This window comes from Lonchura striata, chromosome 3, assembly GCF_046129695.1.
Source record: "Lonchura striata isolate bLonStr1 chromosome 3, bLonStr1.mat, whole genome shotgun sequence".
NCBI classification, from domain to species: domain Eukaryota; kingdom Metazoa; phylum Chordata; class Aves; order Passeriformes; family Estrildidae; genus Lonchura; species Lonchura striata.
Window position 1 is genome coordinate 48,779,360 of NC_134605.1, and position 18,179 is coordinate 48,797,538.

Here is an 18,179-nt window from a genome sequence, read left to right on the forward strand (position 1 = left end):
AAATATACACTTCTTTAAATTAAGGATTTAATTAATAATATAGAAAGGTAAAGTATAAATTATAGCTGAATTATCTGAATTTTTGTGTAAAGAGAATGTTCTGGAGGGAAGAATATGCCAGCAATCAGCTGGCATATTCTAATCATGACCTAGAGCTGCATCTCCCAGCCATGGTTAATGTTACCTACCTGCTCCTGTCCTTGGGGTGAGTGTCCTAGTGTTCTTGTGCTGCAGCTACTAGCCCAGGTGCTGGGAAGGCACACGTGTTCAGACAGGAAGAAAGTGTGCACAGTATTCCATTAACCTGGCTTTCAGGCAACAAATGAGACTGCCCTACCACAACATAGGAACTTACTTCAGGAAAGCCTCCTAAAGGTCAGGCCATTTGAAATGAAATCAAGCAGGAAGCTACAAACCCATATAATTGGATTGAACATCTTCCCTCAGGAAATAACAGGTATCTTTCCACAGACCTCTGGACACACAGGGATTTTGACCCTCATTATGATGTTCCTCAGCTAAGGAAGAAAGGATGACATTTGGATCCCGCACACATTTGAAGTTTTGAGTTAAGAAAGTTGCATCAAAAGACTACACAGACCTTCAAGTTGCACGCTTTAAGAATAATATCAGCTACAAAGTGATGAGAGAGGAGGAAACCAAACCAATGGCAAAGTTTCTAGCAAATGTTCTTTATGGTATCAATGTCCTGGCCACCCTGCTCATGATGCCTGCAGAAGCCTAGCCACCCACTAAGATGGCAGGACTGACAAGATTGGACTAAGTAGCTCTCTTCTTACTGGTTGTCAACTCCACACTCAGAAGAGCTCTCATCAAGAACAAGCAGAGAACCAAGCATATAAATCCTGAGGCTTAAAATCCTGCTCCTGCTACCAGGCAGAATGTCACATGCATTACACTCGGTGAGAGAAGAGGTGAAGCATGTTGTGACATTAGATGCTCCCTGTCCCTTGAGGGTAGGTTGGCACACATGTTCATGATGGAACACAGCCCCTACCGTCAGTGCGTGAAAAAAGTTCTCTAACAACACCATGAAACTAGGAATCAACAAGAAACTAGCTAGAAAGATTTTCTGCACAGAAATGTCCAAATTCACATGGTTTGTTAGCGGGAAACAAAATAGCAAAGAACTTTCTTTGCTCTGCGTCACAGTACCCAGAGACAGAGATCTCTTGAGACAAGGCAATGCTCCAGTGTTCCACTCTGAGTGTTCTGGGTGAGCACTCCCTGAGCAAGGAAACCACTACACTACCAGATCGTAATTTTTTTTTTCTCTTCCCTTCCTAACCATTCCCAAGTTATGATAAACACATTTCTTTACCAAGGGTCTGACCTGAGATATTTCATTACCTCTTCTGCAATCAAAAAAACTCATATTGGACACCTAGAAGCATTCAATTCTAAATCCTAAAGAAAATCAAAAGATGCAACACCTGAATTACTTACTGATCTCTGCAGCCTCTCAAGTCAGAATTTGTTCCAAAATTACTGAGACAGATATTAAAAGTCAATTTTTAAATAGATGGACCACAAAATAATAAAAAAAAACCAAAAAACAGAATAAGCAGCATGGTGTCTACTTTAGGTAAGTTTCTAGAAACTGCAACAAAATTTTAATAAAGACAGTTAATTGACGTATGGATGAGTATAACACATCAGATAAAAGTAGTCAACATTATTTTTGTGAGAGGTAATTATAGTCAAATCTCCAAGAATGGTAACAGGCATTAAGTTCATGGAAACACCATTTAGACTGTCTAAAATATTTTCAAAGTCCTTGAACAATGCATCTCAAAGGAAGCTAAAACTAAACAGATTAGATATCTTTGAACAAAAAAATAACTGTTTAAGGAAGTAAAGGAATCTAGAATAAAGACAGGCTGGCACTAATTGATTAGTTCATGGATGAAGCTAAATGGTAGATGAGATCCGCAGGGATATCATCTGCTCAGTTTATTCATAAGCAACTTGGAAAATTAGAACAAAAATATTAAGATGGTAAAGTCTGCTGACAGTACCAAACCACACTCAAAGCAGAAACCAGGATTTCAGTGAAAAACTGCAGAAAGACTTTAATTTTTCCTGTCCAGCTATGTCAATGAAAAACAATGCCTAAATGTCAGGACTTCGACCTGACAAGTAACACCTGAAGTACAAGTCTCTGGTTTTATAGTTGGTTGTTTCAAGGAAGCATCTGCTTTATGCTTGCAGCATCAAAAGGCTAATCCAAGATCAAGAGAAAAAGAAAACAAGGCCAAAGACAAGTATTCCACATGATAAATCCAGCATGCCCACATCTTCATAAATACTATACTGCTGTATTTCTGTTTTACAAAACAAAATCAAAACAAAATGGATAAAAAGATTAGAGAAGAACACAACAAGTAAGAGGTCTAGGAAGAAAAAGATGATAAAGACATGAGTAAATTCATGAAAATAAAATATAAAGGGTTCATGCAATGAAAACGGAAGGGAGAAAAATTGTTCTTTGCATACCACACTCTGCAGCTTATATGGACATTTCTGATGATCTAAGTGTTAGACTACTTCAGAGCCTCCTCCTCCAAGCAAGGATTGGTAGAATACACACAAGTACAAGTACTGAGCCAGAGCTGCCAGCAAAAAAACCCAACAACTCCGCCCCCCTCCCCCCACAAAAAACTAAAGCTGATACTGAACAATGACAAAGCCATTTTACAGTCAACAAAATGTAATCAAGACCAATTTTGTATTATTTTATATTAAATACATCTACTTGCATATTATGTTGACTCATTTTTGTTAATCTCAGTTGATCAAAAAGTCTATTCTCTCAAGAAACAAGTTTTAAAGAAATGAATGTCACTTAATGCCATTGTTTTTCTTAAACCTCATGAAGTTTTATTTCAAAGATAATTATCTTTATCTTGATCTTATTCTACAGAGAAAAGGTGGTTAGAGAAATGTTGTAATGAGACTATTTAGTAGTTTTTCCCCCTGCACTTTCATCTCCCAGTTCCCAGAATATGTGAGAGATTCCAAATTACACAAATTGCTAAACCATCTTGTTTCAATTTAAACCCTTAAGAGAGGTGAAAGTCACACGATTAACAGAAAAAAGATCTAAAAGCTTAGTGAAGAAATCCAATCCATGCCACCATTCATTACTTCACAAACTTAAACTCAGTGAAGTTATTTGGTCTGAAGTTTATTATCCAAGCCCTACTGTTCTTTTAGAGAAAATTTCCAGTATTTGCAATTTCCAAGTGACCTACTTATTGATCCACTGATAACAGAAGCAGGAGATTAAAAAATAATAAAAGTCACTATTTGAGTAGTGAATTATATCCTCAGAGTAAGTACTGCAGATGAAAAAGGTTACCTCATCATGTGTATATCTGTAATCTGCCTTCTTTGACTTCAGGTCCCATAATACCACCGTCCCAGATTCAAAGCCAATCAGAAGCTGCATTAAGAAGATACATTAATTCTTTATAAGGAAAATCAAAATGATATCATTCGCAATGCCTGAGGTTCTTGTCCCAAAAGATATGCAGCATAATAGTACATATAGTAACTGCAAGTAGTTACAAAAACAAAAATTAAAGCAGCAAAGGCCTCAGTGTTAGAAAGGTTTACTTTGCACTTGTTGTCCTCAAGTTCCAGAAAACATAATGGACATTCACGCAAAATCAGAAATAAATGAAAGCATCCTTCTGAAGTTTCCTTGGAAATCACTTTGAGGAAAAATCATAGCTATTTCCTTGGAAATCACTGTATTAACCCTTGCTATGTGCATTCCATCTTGAGTGAAAATAAGGGGTGTTGAAAAGGAGAACTTCATTGTGCATTCTCCTCACTGGAATTCATTCTGCTTAAATTTGCTGGAAGAATACAATATTCCCCCTGAAGTTCTCACTAAGAATTCATTGTCTGTAAAGAAACCATGTACTATGAGGTTTCTCCAGAAGTTAATCACAATTGAGATAACAGACTGAAGGAACTCCAGAAACATTATTTGTTCATAGGAGGAAAACTAGATAAATTAAACCAGACAATTTTCCAAATAATCTTTTTGCAAGAAGTGAGTTTAAACCTTTACTGCAGGGACTGAAGACTCAAATTGCTCATAATAGTTGGTCTAACACATTGTTGAGTATCTAAATGTTTTGGTCTCCTATCTTAAGTGCTACCACTCTTAATGGAAAAAAAAACAAACAACCATGTCCAACACAAGGCAGTAGTAATAATTGAGTGCCCGACCTAGAGGTTTTGCCTGGACAGTCTTTTCAGCATGTTAAGATTTTCAAGGTGCACAGTTCTCTCCAGTACAAAAATAACAGATCTCCTACAAGCTTACAAATAAAATATTTAATCTCTTTCAGTGCTAAACAGCACTAAAATATCATAAATATTAGACATGTTTAATCTAGTAAAAGTGAATATTCAATTTTTCCTATGAACATTGTGTATACTATTATTTTCAATTATCTTGCCTATTATATGTCATATATTATAATGTTTCTATTTTAACTTAAAACAGTAGAAAAACCACCATGATTAGAAAGCTAAAAGCATGAACAAATTTTAAGAGTGCATACATGGGTGACTTTTGCAACTACACAGGATTTTTTTAGTAATGTTTTTCTTACGAGAAATAAGAAAAGCATAAGGTCAAGATTTCAAAACAGTGATTGACAGCCTGATGACTAAAACCAGTCATTTTTAAACTTTAATTGACAATAATTAGATGAGGGGTGGAATACATCAAAATAAATTGATCACTTGTATTTCCTGAAATTACAACAGCTTCATTGCATTCATATACTAGAGTCCATAAGTCTGGAATGTGATTCAAACCTAATTCTACAGAGAAACCCATTAGTTACGCACTTACTGCAGTGAGCACCATACTAATGAAAAAACCTCTACTCATTAAATTCTCTGCTGGACTGAAACCTCAAGTGTTTAGGATACAAGCTGATAACTAGCTAAAGCTTTCAAACCACTGCTAAGACAATAGATCATTTCCTCTCTCCAATTTAATCTACTACTGTTGAAAAACAGAGTAGACAAAAAATATTTCTCCAGCATATGCAGAGCACTAGTAAGCAAAATGGTATGTCACAGGACAAGGACTCTTGTCTTGCAAGGGCTTCAACAACACGCACTGTAAAAACTTCTTGTTAAGATGAACAGATGATTATGTTAACACTATCTCATAAGAATGAAAAAATAGTCTAATACATAGATCCTTCTCACATATTTTGGTTTACTTTTCTGAAATATCTTGTTTTTCTGTAGGCCAGTTTCATCAGCAAACAACACCTAGTGATTATACTAAATTGCCTAATATGGGAGTATGAGTTAGATGTCAAATTGCACAAAACCCTCAGATTAGTTAATCTAAAGACTAAGTATACATGGTATTCTATATAACTATGCTATATAAATAAGCATTTTAAAGTTGTGAAATAGCACACAAGAGCATGATAAAGTGAAATTAATCTGCATCACACTTTAAGCACTCTAGTTATGATTGATGGGCTTTTTGCTAACATTTTAATTTTTATCATAATAAGTAAAAATCTTTGCTTTTATTTCCAAAAGTTTTGCTGCTAATCATTTTTATCTGTGTTCTCAAATGCTTCTAATAACAAGATGATTAATTCCATTAATGTATCCTACATTCACAGCTGTACTTTGCTTTGTGATACTTTCAGGGCTTAAAGCCTTTGTTGTCCTTATATACTTAATCCTTCCTTAAATAGCAGTGCTATCTATTCTTTAGAAAAGTCTTGCTGTGAAAATAACGTATTGAAGAGTCTTTAAAATATCCTACCTTTCCTTCATCCATTGGATTGTCACTAATGTGGACAACAGGTCCTGGGTGAGACTTGGATGACCTAAAAAAGAAATATTCCCATTTAAAAAAAATTGTCCCCTGCCCTAAATGGTATCTCAAAATGATTTGAAGTAACACACATTCTGCAGATACAGACGCCATAGAAGCAAGCTGTGACATTTCAAAATGGAGTTACTTTTACTTTTATCTTCAAGCCCGTAAATACTATGTCTGTTTGTAGACACTTAGTTTCTGTCTTAAGGAAAGACTAATTTACTGCCTATCGACAACATAAAAATACCATTTGCTTCAAACATGAATTGACACTGTAGGATAAAATGTTCACTTTTACACTGGCATAAGGGTTTTGACATTATTAATAAACTGCCCAAGATTGCCATTGTTGCAATAATACAGAATTAACACTTTATGTGGACTTCTTGCTATTGAAGAAAGACTAATAAAGAACTGTGTTTGCTTTAACACCCTTTGGCAAGTGATGGACTTCATGCATTTTTAAAAGAAGATGTACTGGGAAAAAAAACACCAGCACAAGAAAAAGCAGCACACAACTACATCTTTCCCCCACAAATCACAATATTTGTACATACAATTTTAACATTGAAAAAAGGAGATGCAGTGACAATAGCTATAAAATGTATCTTGGTCTTGGAATAGACTTATTTAAATCTGCATTTCAGAAAGTCACTTCCAACTCAGAATATATCAGCCCTCTTAAAAATTGCATTATCTTTACACTTTGGTCTTTAATCCTCAACTGTAGAAGTGACATGTCTGTCCAAGTACCAGCCACACCATATTTTAATGCTTATTATTTTTTCTTCTGTTTTATCCCCACACATAGTGATTTTTACATCTATTTCTATACTATTTTGTCTATTTCCATGTCTATCCCAGGAACTATGATAAAATACTGCTATAAAAGGCAGAAACATATATTAACATTAGCACTTGAAATGCTTGAAAATAAAAATATCTACATGAATATGCAGTTTGATAATGTATGTAGTGCAGTAAGATGAATATGGAGGCCTCTCTAGATAACAATGATATACCTGCAACAGATGTTAACATCTGGCACATTGCTGTTCCCTCCCCTCCAGTGACAAAAATTGGTTAAACTCACAGTTCAATGGCTTTATTCCACATGATGACATAGCCTGAGAGAGTAAATGATTCCACATTGACAATGTGAATGTTTCCTCTTTCAGTGCCCACATATAGCCATTTGCTTTGGAAAGGCAGGTGACAAAATGTTATCCTGGAAGAGAAAGCCATCAAAAAGGTATTAAAAAACTGTATTTTTGTTATCATACACTGCAGGGTTTATGCTACCAAAAGGCAGAAATAAGGCAATAGGAAAATAGGAATATATAAGACAAGTTTGAGGTAATGTAGAAAAGTCAATACGTGACCAAAGTAAGAGATAAACAAAGTAGAAACTTAGGCTGAATAAAGAAATAGAAAGCAAGTTATTCTAAAACTCATAAATCATTAAAAAAAATTACAGTCAACTTTAAAAATTATTGAATGCATTTTATTGCTATCATGTCAAACTTAAAATACAATACTCTTAGAGTCTATAAATCTCCCTTTGGAATCTATCTACTTTCAAGTTTTAAAGAACAAAGGATTTTAGAATTTTCATGTGCAGATAAGGATGATTTCAAGTAAGGAGACAGACAAAAGATATAACTCAAGAAAAGTAAGGTTGTCGCTGTCGAGGCAGGACGGGAATGAGAAGACTGATTCAGAAGGTTGTGAGAGTAAAACTCCAATTTATTCAAAATACACCACTCTTTTATATAGAGCTTCACAAGGATCAAATCCATTGGTTCTGAAGCGAAAACAACCCACCACCATTGGTACAGAGTGCTTAACGCATATTGATAGAACTTGACTATAAACAATGCGAAAAACAAGAAAGATAAAGAATTATTTACATTCTTTCCTAGCTCTTTCCCAGGCTTTTGCCTGGCTCGAAACTCTCAGTTTCTTTCTTTGACTGAATCTGAGACCCACATAAGTTCACATGTAATTCAAATTAATGCCTAAAGAGCAAACCTTAGAATAATCCTAAACAATTATAAAACTAATTTTAAAAGTAGTTTAAATTTCAGGCTGTAGCTTTACTTCAATCATGTTTTAATTTTCTGTCTTTTAGTTTTTTCTTCTGCTAGAAGGGTGTACCTGCACAAGACTCAACAGCTAACAACTGGTATGTAGCAGCAGAGGACTCCTCTTTGACTGTATCTCCAGCCCAAATACTAGCATTTGAAAACCCGATTATTTCTGCACCCTTGGGTCCTGATTACTGTTGACTATTTCTTCAAGATAAGGAAATAATATCTGTACAAACTGACAGAATGCTAACTCGAAATTGGAGTCTAGAAACTTTCTGGAAACTAAACCATTTTAATCTGACAGGGCCTGACATTGAAAGAAATTGCCAAATTACTCCGCTATCAAACATGGGCTTTCATAAATGCTTTACTGATAAGGTAAAACAATTATTCAACAAGAATTTGTTCTGTCAGCTCTAATCCTTAGCTTCACAATTTTTTATGTTCTTGTTTTCTCCCAAGTGGGTTGCTTATTGCCAAATCCATTGCATCACTTCACAAGCCTGTTAAGTGTTTATGCAAAGAACAGCTTTAGATCCTTTGCATTAGATGCTGCATATGCACACCAACTTGAGCTGAAAGGAAAAGCTAACAGCAGCAAAGAGAGAAACTGCTGTGGCTGAAGAGATGTTACTTTTCAGGTTTCAAAAGTTAAAACTTCTGTAGTGATGCTACCTAGATGCAGAAGTGTACCGTCTTGGGGTTTTTTCACTTCTATCTTCCTATTTAGGAAGTGGACTTCGCTCAAGCAAATACCTCATCTATCTGCTTTCCAACTCAATTTCTTTTACTTGAATATTTATACCAAAAGGCTGCACTAACTTTTTCATTGATTTTTGACAGAAACAAAATACTACATACATGATTTAAAATGCCCTTCCAACTCAACTTGCAGAGGTTGTAGCACATTTAACAAAGCACACTAATCTGCAATCACAGGTTGAAACCTTGTGTTTTCCCAACATCCTTTAAAAAAAAGGATTTTGGTGGAAGCTAAATCACATACATGATAAACATTCTTCCTAGGCAGGCAGCTACTGTATGCAAAGATAAACATAAACCTTCAGCACTCTGCAATAGCACAGCAGCTTTTTGTGCCAGCACTCCACATGCCAGAAGCAGCTGGCAACGAAATCAGTTGGATCCAAAATCATGGCCTAGCAGCCAGAAAAAATAATCAGTAGCAGGGTTATAGGCTTGTCTTGATTAGCAAGTTAATATTGTTAATTACAGTTGTCCAACACTTCGTTTTGAAAACCAATCTATTTCACATCATTTAAAGTGGGTAAAATAAGTTTGGCCTTTACGTCCGACTGTTATAGCCCAAGGGTAACATTTAAATAATCTCCTCAATATTCTTGATACTTTTCTTGAATATGCAGGGATATTCAATTTACTGTCTCCTTTGTGCAACCGAGATCAATTTTTTCAAGAGTTAGCTAACAGTAACTGATTCCATGATAAAAGTAAACAAAGAGAGCAAATAGCTTAATAAAATATTTACAAACTCTCAACCACAGGAGGTTGAAGATTTCAAAATTGAAAGAATAGGCACATAACAGAATTCATAACTTTATTCTTCAAAGTATTTTACCATTCTTCTACAAACAGACTTGTGTGATTTTTCTATAAACTAAAAAACTATTCCTAGATGTTTTATTTCTCAGAAAAACTAGTTAAATCCAAAAGGAATGGCATGCTGATCTTGCTATAAGACATTTCACCCTGAATGTAGTAAAGGTTACTCCATTTGCAAATTAAAAAAAAGTACTAATTTATTTTTTAATAGAAATTTGTATGTCTTCCAACTTTCAGAAACTCCACTATATTTTGACTTAATGACTTACTTCCGATAACTGCATTTTTTAAAGAAAATTTACAGAATAATATTTCCAACATCAAAGTTCATGCACTGAGCTTCCCTCCACCTAATTAAGGCTTCACCTTAAGCTACATATACTTTAAACAGCTTGGGAAGTGTTACAGCCCTCTTAAAAACTAAAACTCAGTGAAGCTACGACCATCTGAATGGCCTGAGGAGGCTTGTTAGTTCTGGTGAGAATTGGATTGATGATTGAAGGGATTCAAACTCCTTTCAGAGGATGGAAACAAAAGGTTAGAGTCTTCTTGGTAGTGATGCAATACCTGCTTATTTGACACTTGGCCATAGACAGTATATTTTTGTTCTGAAAAATGAAGATTTTTCTTTCAGAAATCTATCTTTTTGCCACAAGATTAGAATATGCTTCATCCATAATGTATTTTAAGATCAACAGAAGCAGAACTGGCCATATAATCCTCTAGCCATTTCTACAACTCAAGCAGTCTTCCCCCTCTCTCCGTACCATTTGTGAATGGATATGTATATAGAAGTGGAAAATGTAATCAATTGTTGAGAACACATCAAAAAGAAGACAAATGAAAAAATTTTGTACTTGTCTTTCTTGCACACAAACCCCAGCTGCCCAAAAACAATGTAGCAGTCAAAAGCAGACTGTCATACTTTTCTCCTGTAGCAAGCCATTCTGCCCAAAAATACTAAAATAGAAGCATCTATGATTTAAAATCGTTCAGTTTTGTACATCTAAAGGGACGGCCTGGGATTGTCGGCGGCAGCAGCCACAGAAAGGCTTTTTCAGGCAGCTCTTTCATGGCACAACACATTCCTCATGTTGTCTCCAAGGCAATTTCAGCTCCCTCAGTAAGCGTAGTACGTTTTGTGAAACAGACCAAAGTTTTAGCATAAACCAGTACAGGGCACAGCATGTCATTTCAAATATTTCACTTTCTCATATCTTCAAAAAGAGAAAGATCCCTTTATAGAAAAAAAATGCTTTAAGGAGATTTATTTTTTCAACATGAAATCCACAGCAAGATTTTAGTAAAAACTAACATCATCACTAAAATGAGGCACTGTTATACAACCCCAAAGCAGTCAGGGTAGTTTTAAATTCTCCTGTAGCTGTAATTTACTGTAAGCACAAAATCTTCATCCTTACCACACATATTTGCAAAGCTGTTCCCTCTCCACCCCTCAAAAAAAAAAAAAAAAAAAAATACAAACCCAAGATTTTTCTTTCTTACAAAGTCAGGTTGTAAAAGTTGAACCAATATTTCAAGAATACAAAATTATATACAGAAAAACAAGTGACACACCCACACGGAAAAACAATGATAAAATATTTACTGTTCTTACATTAATTAAAATTAATTTACGATATTTCTTATCCTAAAGTCTTAGAAATTACAGGATATTCTTCATTAAGTTGTTTGTTAACCTGCTGAAAGCATTCCCTTTCTTAACTGCAGACCATGTGTCTTTTCTGATAATCTGTCAAATATATTTAAATAAATCTTAATTGCTGCTGTTTCACAACATATATTAAAACAATTAATTCAGCAAGTGATGATACTCCCTACAGGAATTTAATTACAGAAATATTAGAGAAAACAACATTATTCAAAGAATTAGTTTTTAAGAGGAAATACTAAGGAAAAATGGCAGACTGTTAACTTACCTATATTACTATGACAGCAGAAATCCTCTAAATTAATCTTTACCTTTTCCTAGTCTACTGCATTATGAAGCATTAAGCATTCTTCAGAATTTTTCACTGCTTTAACAAAGCACACTGACAAATACTTTGAAGTATGACAAACACTGATAACAGGTTTTATTGTTAAGTCACTAAAATATTTCTAGTGCCTCAGGCATTCATTATAGATCTGCAGTAACTGTAAGTATACAGCTGCTCAGATCATTATTGTATAGGCAAAATAAAAGCAAAAGATTAAGCTATCAAAGCTGTATTCTACACACCTTTATCCTCAAACTTCCATGTGTGAGATAGCACCATGTAAAATTCAGAAGCTGAGAAGTTTAATTCTGATATTGGTGTAGACTCCAAATCCACAGACTCTTGTCAAAGTCCTCCATGGACTTTAAAAGTCAAAAGCCAGTGTCAAAATGACATTCTGATGGAAGCAATGAGTAGCTTTTATACTTCCTGACTGCTGCAAAAGTGTCTTTTTCCACATCTGATAACATCAATAAGCTTAGAACATCTACCTGTACAAAAGACCTCAAAGACCAGAAGGTATAAGCAGAGGAAGAAATCCTCTTCAATGTATCCCAAAAATGTTCCACCAAAAGAACATGTGGGTAAATGCAGAATATCATAGGAAGTGAACCAGGTACTTCATTTCCATTTACATCCCTCAAAAGTACTCCAAATGGTGCTTCCCCAAATCCATTGACTGGAATTGCTGCCTCTTCAGGCAGCTCAGAAACACCTGTGTTCAGTATCTGAGTTGTGGTGGACACCAGGGGTGTCAAGATGGAGTAAAGCCTAGTGTCAGAGCAAGATACTCAACTATCTTGGGACAACACAAAAAGTAACCATTGGCATGTCAGACACACCAAAAGTTCAGAGTTCTATATTGCAGGGTATTGCATCAGCTATTATCGCATCAGCAATAAGAAGGTTTCAGATTTTTTGAGTGTTTAGTGTAAATTCTTTCAATACTGAAAAATTATCTTAGTTTTCGAATCAGTTGCCTCAAAAGGCATGCAGGGAGTCACAAACTCAAACTGCAGAAAAAAAATGGCTATATCAGAAATGTACCACATGAGGCAGAAAAATTATTCCTATCACTGATGGAGAAGCCTGTCATTTAGGCAGAACTTAAAGGCTAGAGATCAAATTCTGCCCGAGAACGTGGCAGTTGGCCATTATATGCCTCATATCACTGTGGAAGTTGGTGTAAAAAGTATAGCTAACAGGGCAACTGAGGCAATTTAAAAACCATTTCTCCTAAATTTTAAATTTCTGAGTGACAGGACATGGCATTTTGGTTCTGCCTCAGTGCTAAAGGCAGAAGAAGGCAGCTGACGCAACTACAGTTCCATCAGCCACACTGACACGTGGCACTATGCATGCATGCATGGCCTCAAGGAAATATTTTTCAAAGCAGTTTGCTGCTTGTGAAAGAAACACTCACATATATAACAAATCCAGACAGCCAATATGTTAATTTTCTTCTGCGAGTTTCTTGAAACAAGATCAAATTCCTTCTAATTACATGCCCTAGTGAATCACCACTGAGTTAAAATTTTAAGCTCACTAGGTAAAAGTCTTTACACAACACAATCAAGGCAAGGAGACCTGGTGATCATTGCCTCTCACTCTGAAGAAAGTCAGGTGGTGTCTGTCACCACCTGCTCTCACAGGCAAGACAACCTGTATATCCTTATGTTATCCACAAAGTGGCAGAATTGGCCAGTTCATAAATTCAAGGTGAAAGAAAACTCCCAAGTCTGCTAAGGCACAGGCTGAGTACAAAGTTACATTCTCTAACAAGATAACATATGTGCCAACAGAAGTTTAAAACCTTATTATTAATAAGTAAATAGAAGCGGGATTTTCCACTCTCCATAGACAAACACAATGCTAAAGCTGATGTTTACAACAGGATACAAAGCTAAAGATATTTTAAGTATAATTTTGTAACGCTGAATTATGCAGTTTCATGTTGAGGAAAACTATTTAAATCCCACAGTACAGAAGTTGACATATTAAAAATTAAACTGCTATCAAGCATTCAGAGATTGATATGCAGAGCACTTGCACAAAACACTCAGGTCTATTATTATGCCATTCTTGCTTTGTGACTTACCATAAAGACAAACTTTCTTTTGGCATTAGAACAGGGAATGTCAACTCAGGAAGGATGCAAGTCTTGGCTAATGAAACAAATTTTTCATACGTGTATACAAAGCTGGTTTCCTTTGGCTGGCAAATGGGCCTCAAATTTGTCATTCCATGCTACTTTTTTCTTTTTTCAGTCAAGTTAGTCTGTCACTCCACCCTCTCAAACAGGATCTGTCAAAGTCCCTGTCTTGTCCCTGGCATGACTGACATTTCACACCTTAGATCAGCATCAAGTTTAACAGTTTCTGCATTGCAGGAAACTAAAGCCAGATTAGTTATGTATGTATCTATCTTACAACATGCTTTCAATATTTACTCTAATAAAATGTTTTAACTACACTTATTTCAGACTTACCCTAGTGAAGCATTTATATTTATTACTGAGTTAAAGCAAGTTTGACATCAATTCTGCATTATTTGTTAACACATAATCTTGTATTTAAGATACTTAGATATGTAGGTGGCAAAGGAAATAGATAGTGATTGACTGAAGTCATCTTAGAGAAGTACAAAACCTGAAATATTAAGTTCACACACTGAATTATGCATTCTGAAAAGAGGTAGTATTTAAACACTTTTGCATGACAAGTCAACAAACAACTGTTCCACATCACTATGCATTTTTGTCCTGGCCTCTACACACCGCTTCCCACAGTCAAGGAACAGTGGCCAAGCATGACATTGGTCTACCATCTGCTAACTCTTGCTTGATAACTAGAACATAAGGCAGCTGCAAAACTTCCACAAGTGCAGCAAACAGAAGGCTAAAAAACTTAAACTAGCTTGTTTTGCACTGAGCTTTTGACATCTGTCAGTAACTTCAGCTAGCCGATTTGTTAGACATCTAAAACCTCACCAATTCCTGCTTCAAATTACTAACCATCACTGCTACAATAGGCAGTCAGGAGCTATGAATCCATTAATGGCCAGTTTGTTATCTACAGTTTCTTTACTAATTTAATGATTCAAAAGAAAGCAGCATCTTTCAGAACTCTTGGCTACTGCTTTTAAAGAAATGCTTTGCTCAAATCTAAGATTGATATAAGTTATCCAAAGACATTTTCCATGTATGAGAACAAAGCCTGTAATGGCATAGAGTTATATTAAAAACAATCAGCTCTTTCTCACTACTCCCTGTTTTTAAAAGTAGTGAGTAGAAAAGCAAGACTTCACATCACTCTCCTGTCATATACTAGAGACTGCATTCTGAAACAATTTACAGATTTAAAATTCAAATTTTCAGATAATTTTACAAAATATTTAAACACACAACAGAAGCATTTACAAACAAGCTAGCTCTGGGGTTTGTATCTTAAGATGTTTAAAACACCTGAAAGTAAGGTAACAAAATTAAATTATCAACAGGATAAAAAAATAAGAAATCTAGAAATTATGTTTTAGACATTGGGCAGTGGTTCTTCCACATGACTAAAAGAAGGGATTTAGGCAGAGCTGTTAAAAGGCTGTGCCAGAAGGCTACATAATTAATTAATGAAGTCATAGCCTTATCACTTTATTTTTTTAATTCATTTTTTTTAAACACAGTTAAAGAATAGTTTTCAAAACTAAGAAAATCCTTTCATCTGGGTAACGAGTAACTGGGTAACTGCCACAGTTAGCTTTCTATACTCAAGATAACTTTTTAGATCAAATGTAAACCTTACATATAAAATTGTTATTTAGAAACAAAATCTGAATTAAAATTTGCCTGTGACAGTAAAGTTCAATTCCTGTTACATAAGACACAAATACTGTTTTTCTGCAATTTCAACACACTTCAGGGAAACTCAGTCAGTTAAATAATTTTAAACCTTCCCCTCAACAGAGTCCTATAGCAAATACTGATGCCACTACAATCATTGCTTCAGTCATATAATGAGTTCCAAGATATTTAATCTCCCTTCACAAACTGGCAAATTAACATTAGAGAAGACAGTTATAAGTCTGTATATATAAGGAAGTATTCTGTAGTGTACAAAATACTTCAAATAAGTCCTGTTTGAGAAGTTAGTTTACCTTATGAACAGATCTTAATCCCCAGGTTTATAACAGTTTCATGACTTGAAAACGTAGAGGCTGAGAGGAGCTGACTTTAGTTGTGGTATGGGTTTTGGTGCTGCATGCCTCTGCCACCCAGGAAACCCAGGACCCCAGCCTTGATGAACTCCACTTGGACTAAACTCCCCTTGAGCTTATCAGAAACACTGTCTGTTCCCAGGAACTAACAGGTGTCTAATGAGCATCTGCTTTTAACACACAGCCTTGGATTTTTTTTTTTTTTTAATAACAATGCAAGTGGAATAATAATGCAAGTGGAATAATATTTTTGTTGTTGAACAGTCAAAGAAAATTGCCAACACAAATTGGCCAGGATGGAAAATTATTACAACTACAGCCCACTCTCTTGCTACCCGATAAACAGTGGTCCAAAGTGAGATCCTTTTGAGCTCCTGACTATAAGGGACTAATGTGTATTAAAACCCATTGTCTAACCAGCCTATAAACAGCAGTCCACAGTGAGATCCCTTTGAGCTCTTGATTCCCACAACATAAGGGGCTAATGTGTATGTCTCAAACACAGATAACTGGATGGTTGTGGAGCCAGCCAAGGACTGTTATTACCAACAGACAAGAATTGATGGTAATCCAAGGACTATTGGTATTAACACACCATGAGAAAGAATAAGGTTTGGCTGGAGAAGGGGGGTCAAGTGGAGATAGAGAGGCACTTTTCCTTTAGGAAGAACACAATATAGTACAATGCAGGAATGAGTGGCAGGAAGTGGGCATGGATTATAGGGTGGGATTAAAACCACCAAAGACCTCCAAAGCCCTCTGACACATTTCCAGAAAGGCCTGACAGAATGGATTTTGCATAACTAACTTACATCATGAACACTCTCCTCAATAAACTTAGTTGTTAATATACATAAAACTGACCTAAGGAAAGCCCATTTACTTAGGATTCGTACAGCATATTGAAACTACTAGGTATAATGAATTACAAATAATTGAGTGCTATAAAGGCCTCTATTTAGAATTATTCAACAGTGATTTTTTTGCAGTTCAAGTTCAAATCAAAATAGTCGCCTGATAATGAAATTACATGTTATTTTATAAAGTTGTATTTTATTCAAAAGAAAACAGAGTATTTGATAACACTTAACAATCATCCAGCATGACCTAAGTTGTATGACAAGGCACAGATTTGGGAATCTTAACTGTTCTGGCTGCTTTTATATGTCATTAAAATAGATATTTTAAAATTAAAATTGCTGGAAGAATAAGCCATTGCCTCAAGCTATCCTTACACCACTCATGGTGTTCTCATTACCTACCTTGGCAAGACAGGATTAGTAACTAAGTGAGCCACTGAAGAAACATCAGTGACCGAGACTCCTTTCTACCCCTACTCAACTCTCTGTGATGGATTTTGCTACTGACATAATGATATTTACAGAAAAAGGATAGTCAAAAACTTTCACTTTGTTTATCCAAAGATACCCACGCATCTGAAACTTTAAGCCAGCCTACAAGCGATTCACCCACAATCAGAATCACCTCCTCAGATATCTGTTTTAATGCACTAGTAAGAAGCTCATTTTCAAGTGTGGTTTCAGGATACAAACCCTAAGTTTACACTGGCACTTAAGTAGACACTGCAAGTAAGAGAAGAGTCACTGAAAAAAAAGAAGTAGGAAATTAAGTTTGGACACACTATTGTATCTCTTACACTTGGACAATCCTCATTAAATTAGTGGTTATATATTGCATTTACCTGCATTTGATTTCTATGTTGCATAAAGGAACACTGCCACTTTTTTGGGGCAGAGAATTTGCCTCTGTCAACAAAGCTTTCTGTTTTCTGTATAACAGCTCAGAATCACAGAATTGTCTGGGCCTGAAGGGGTCATTAAAGGTCACCTAGTCCAACTCACCTGCTGTGGGCAGGGACATCTTTCAGTAAATAGTTGAGCAAAGCCCCATCCAACCTGTTCTAGAGCACTTCCAGGGATGAGGCACCCACTACTTTTCTGGGCAATCAGTTACAGTGTCTCACCACACTCACAGTGAATGATTTCTTTCAATATCCAATCTAAATCTACCCTCTTTTACTTTAAAGTCATTAACCTTTGTCCTATTCCTACAGGCCCACGTCAGATTTTATGCACAGTGATCATCGAAATAATTTCAAAAGGGACTTAGAATCACTTAATCCTCTATACAAAGAAACCCCACTAATCTGCATTTATATTGTTCCTGATGAATTTGTTCATAACCTGCTCTTTAAAACTAAAAAGTTAGCAGTTCACCCACCCAACAGTTTATTTAGCACTTTGTATGACACTACATTAGAACGTATTACATAGGTATTTAACTTTTTCTATTGCTATCACTTAAAATGTATTACCTCCTGCACTATTCAAAAGAAATACAAGTGACAGATTATTCTGTGTTTTTGCTAACATCCTCTGAGCT

At 35.5% G+C, this 18,179-nt stretch overlaps 1 protein-coding gene across 5 annotated transcripts in view; it reads right to left on the bottom strand.

The window, feature by feature from the left end:
• STXBP5 (syntaxin binding protein 5) overlaps nucleotides 1-18,179 on the bottom strand; it is a 107,063-nt gene that overhangs the window by 59,457 nt on the left and 29,427 nt on the right. For all 5 annotated transcript variants that reach the window (XM_021527025.2, XM_021527023.2, XM_021527024.2 and 2 more), the window contains exons 5-7: nucleotides 6,993-7,127; nucleotides 5,843-5,906; nucleotides 3,383-3,466 (exon numbers count right to left, since the gene is read on the bottom strand). In XM_021527025.2, the coding sequence (XP_021382700.1) occupies nucleotides 3,383-3,466; nucleotides 5,843-5,906; nucleotides 6,993-7,127 (283 nt within the window). The remainder of the gene's footprint in view (nucleotides 1-3,382; nucleotides 3,467-5,842; nucleotides 5,907-6,992; nucleotides 7,128-18,179) is intronic.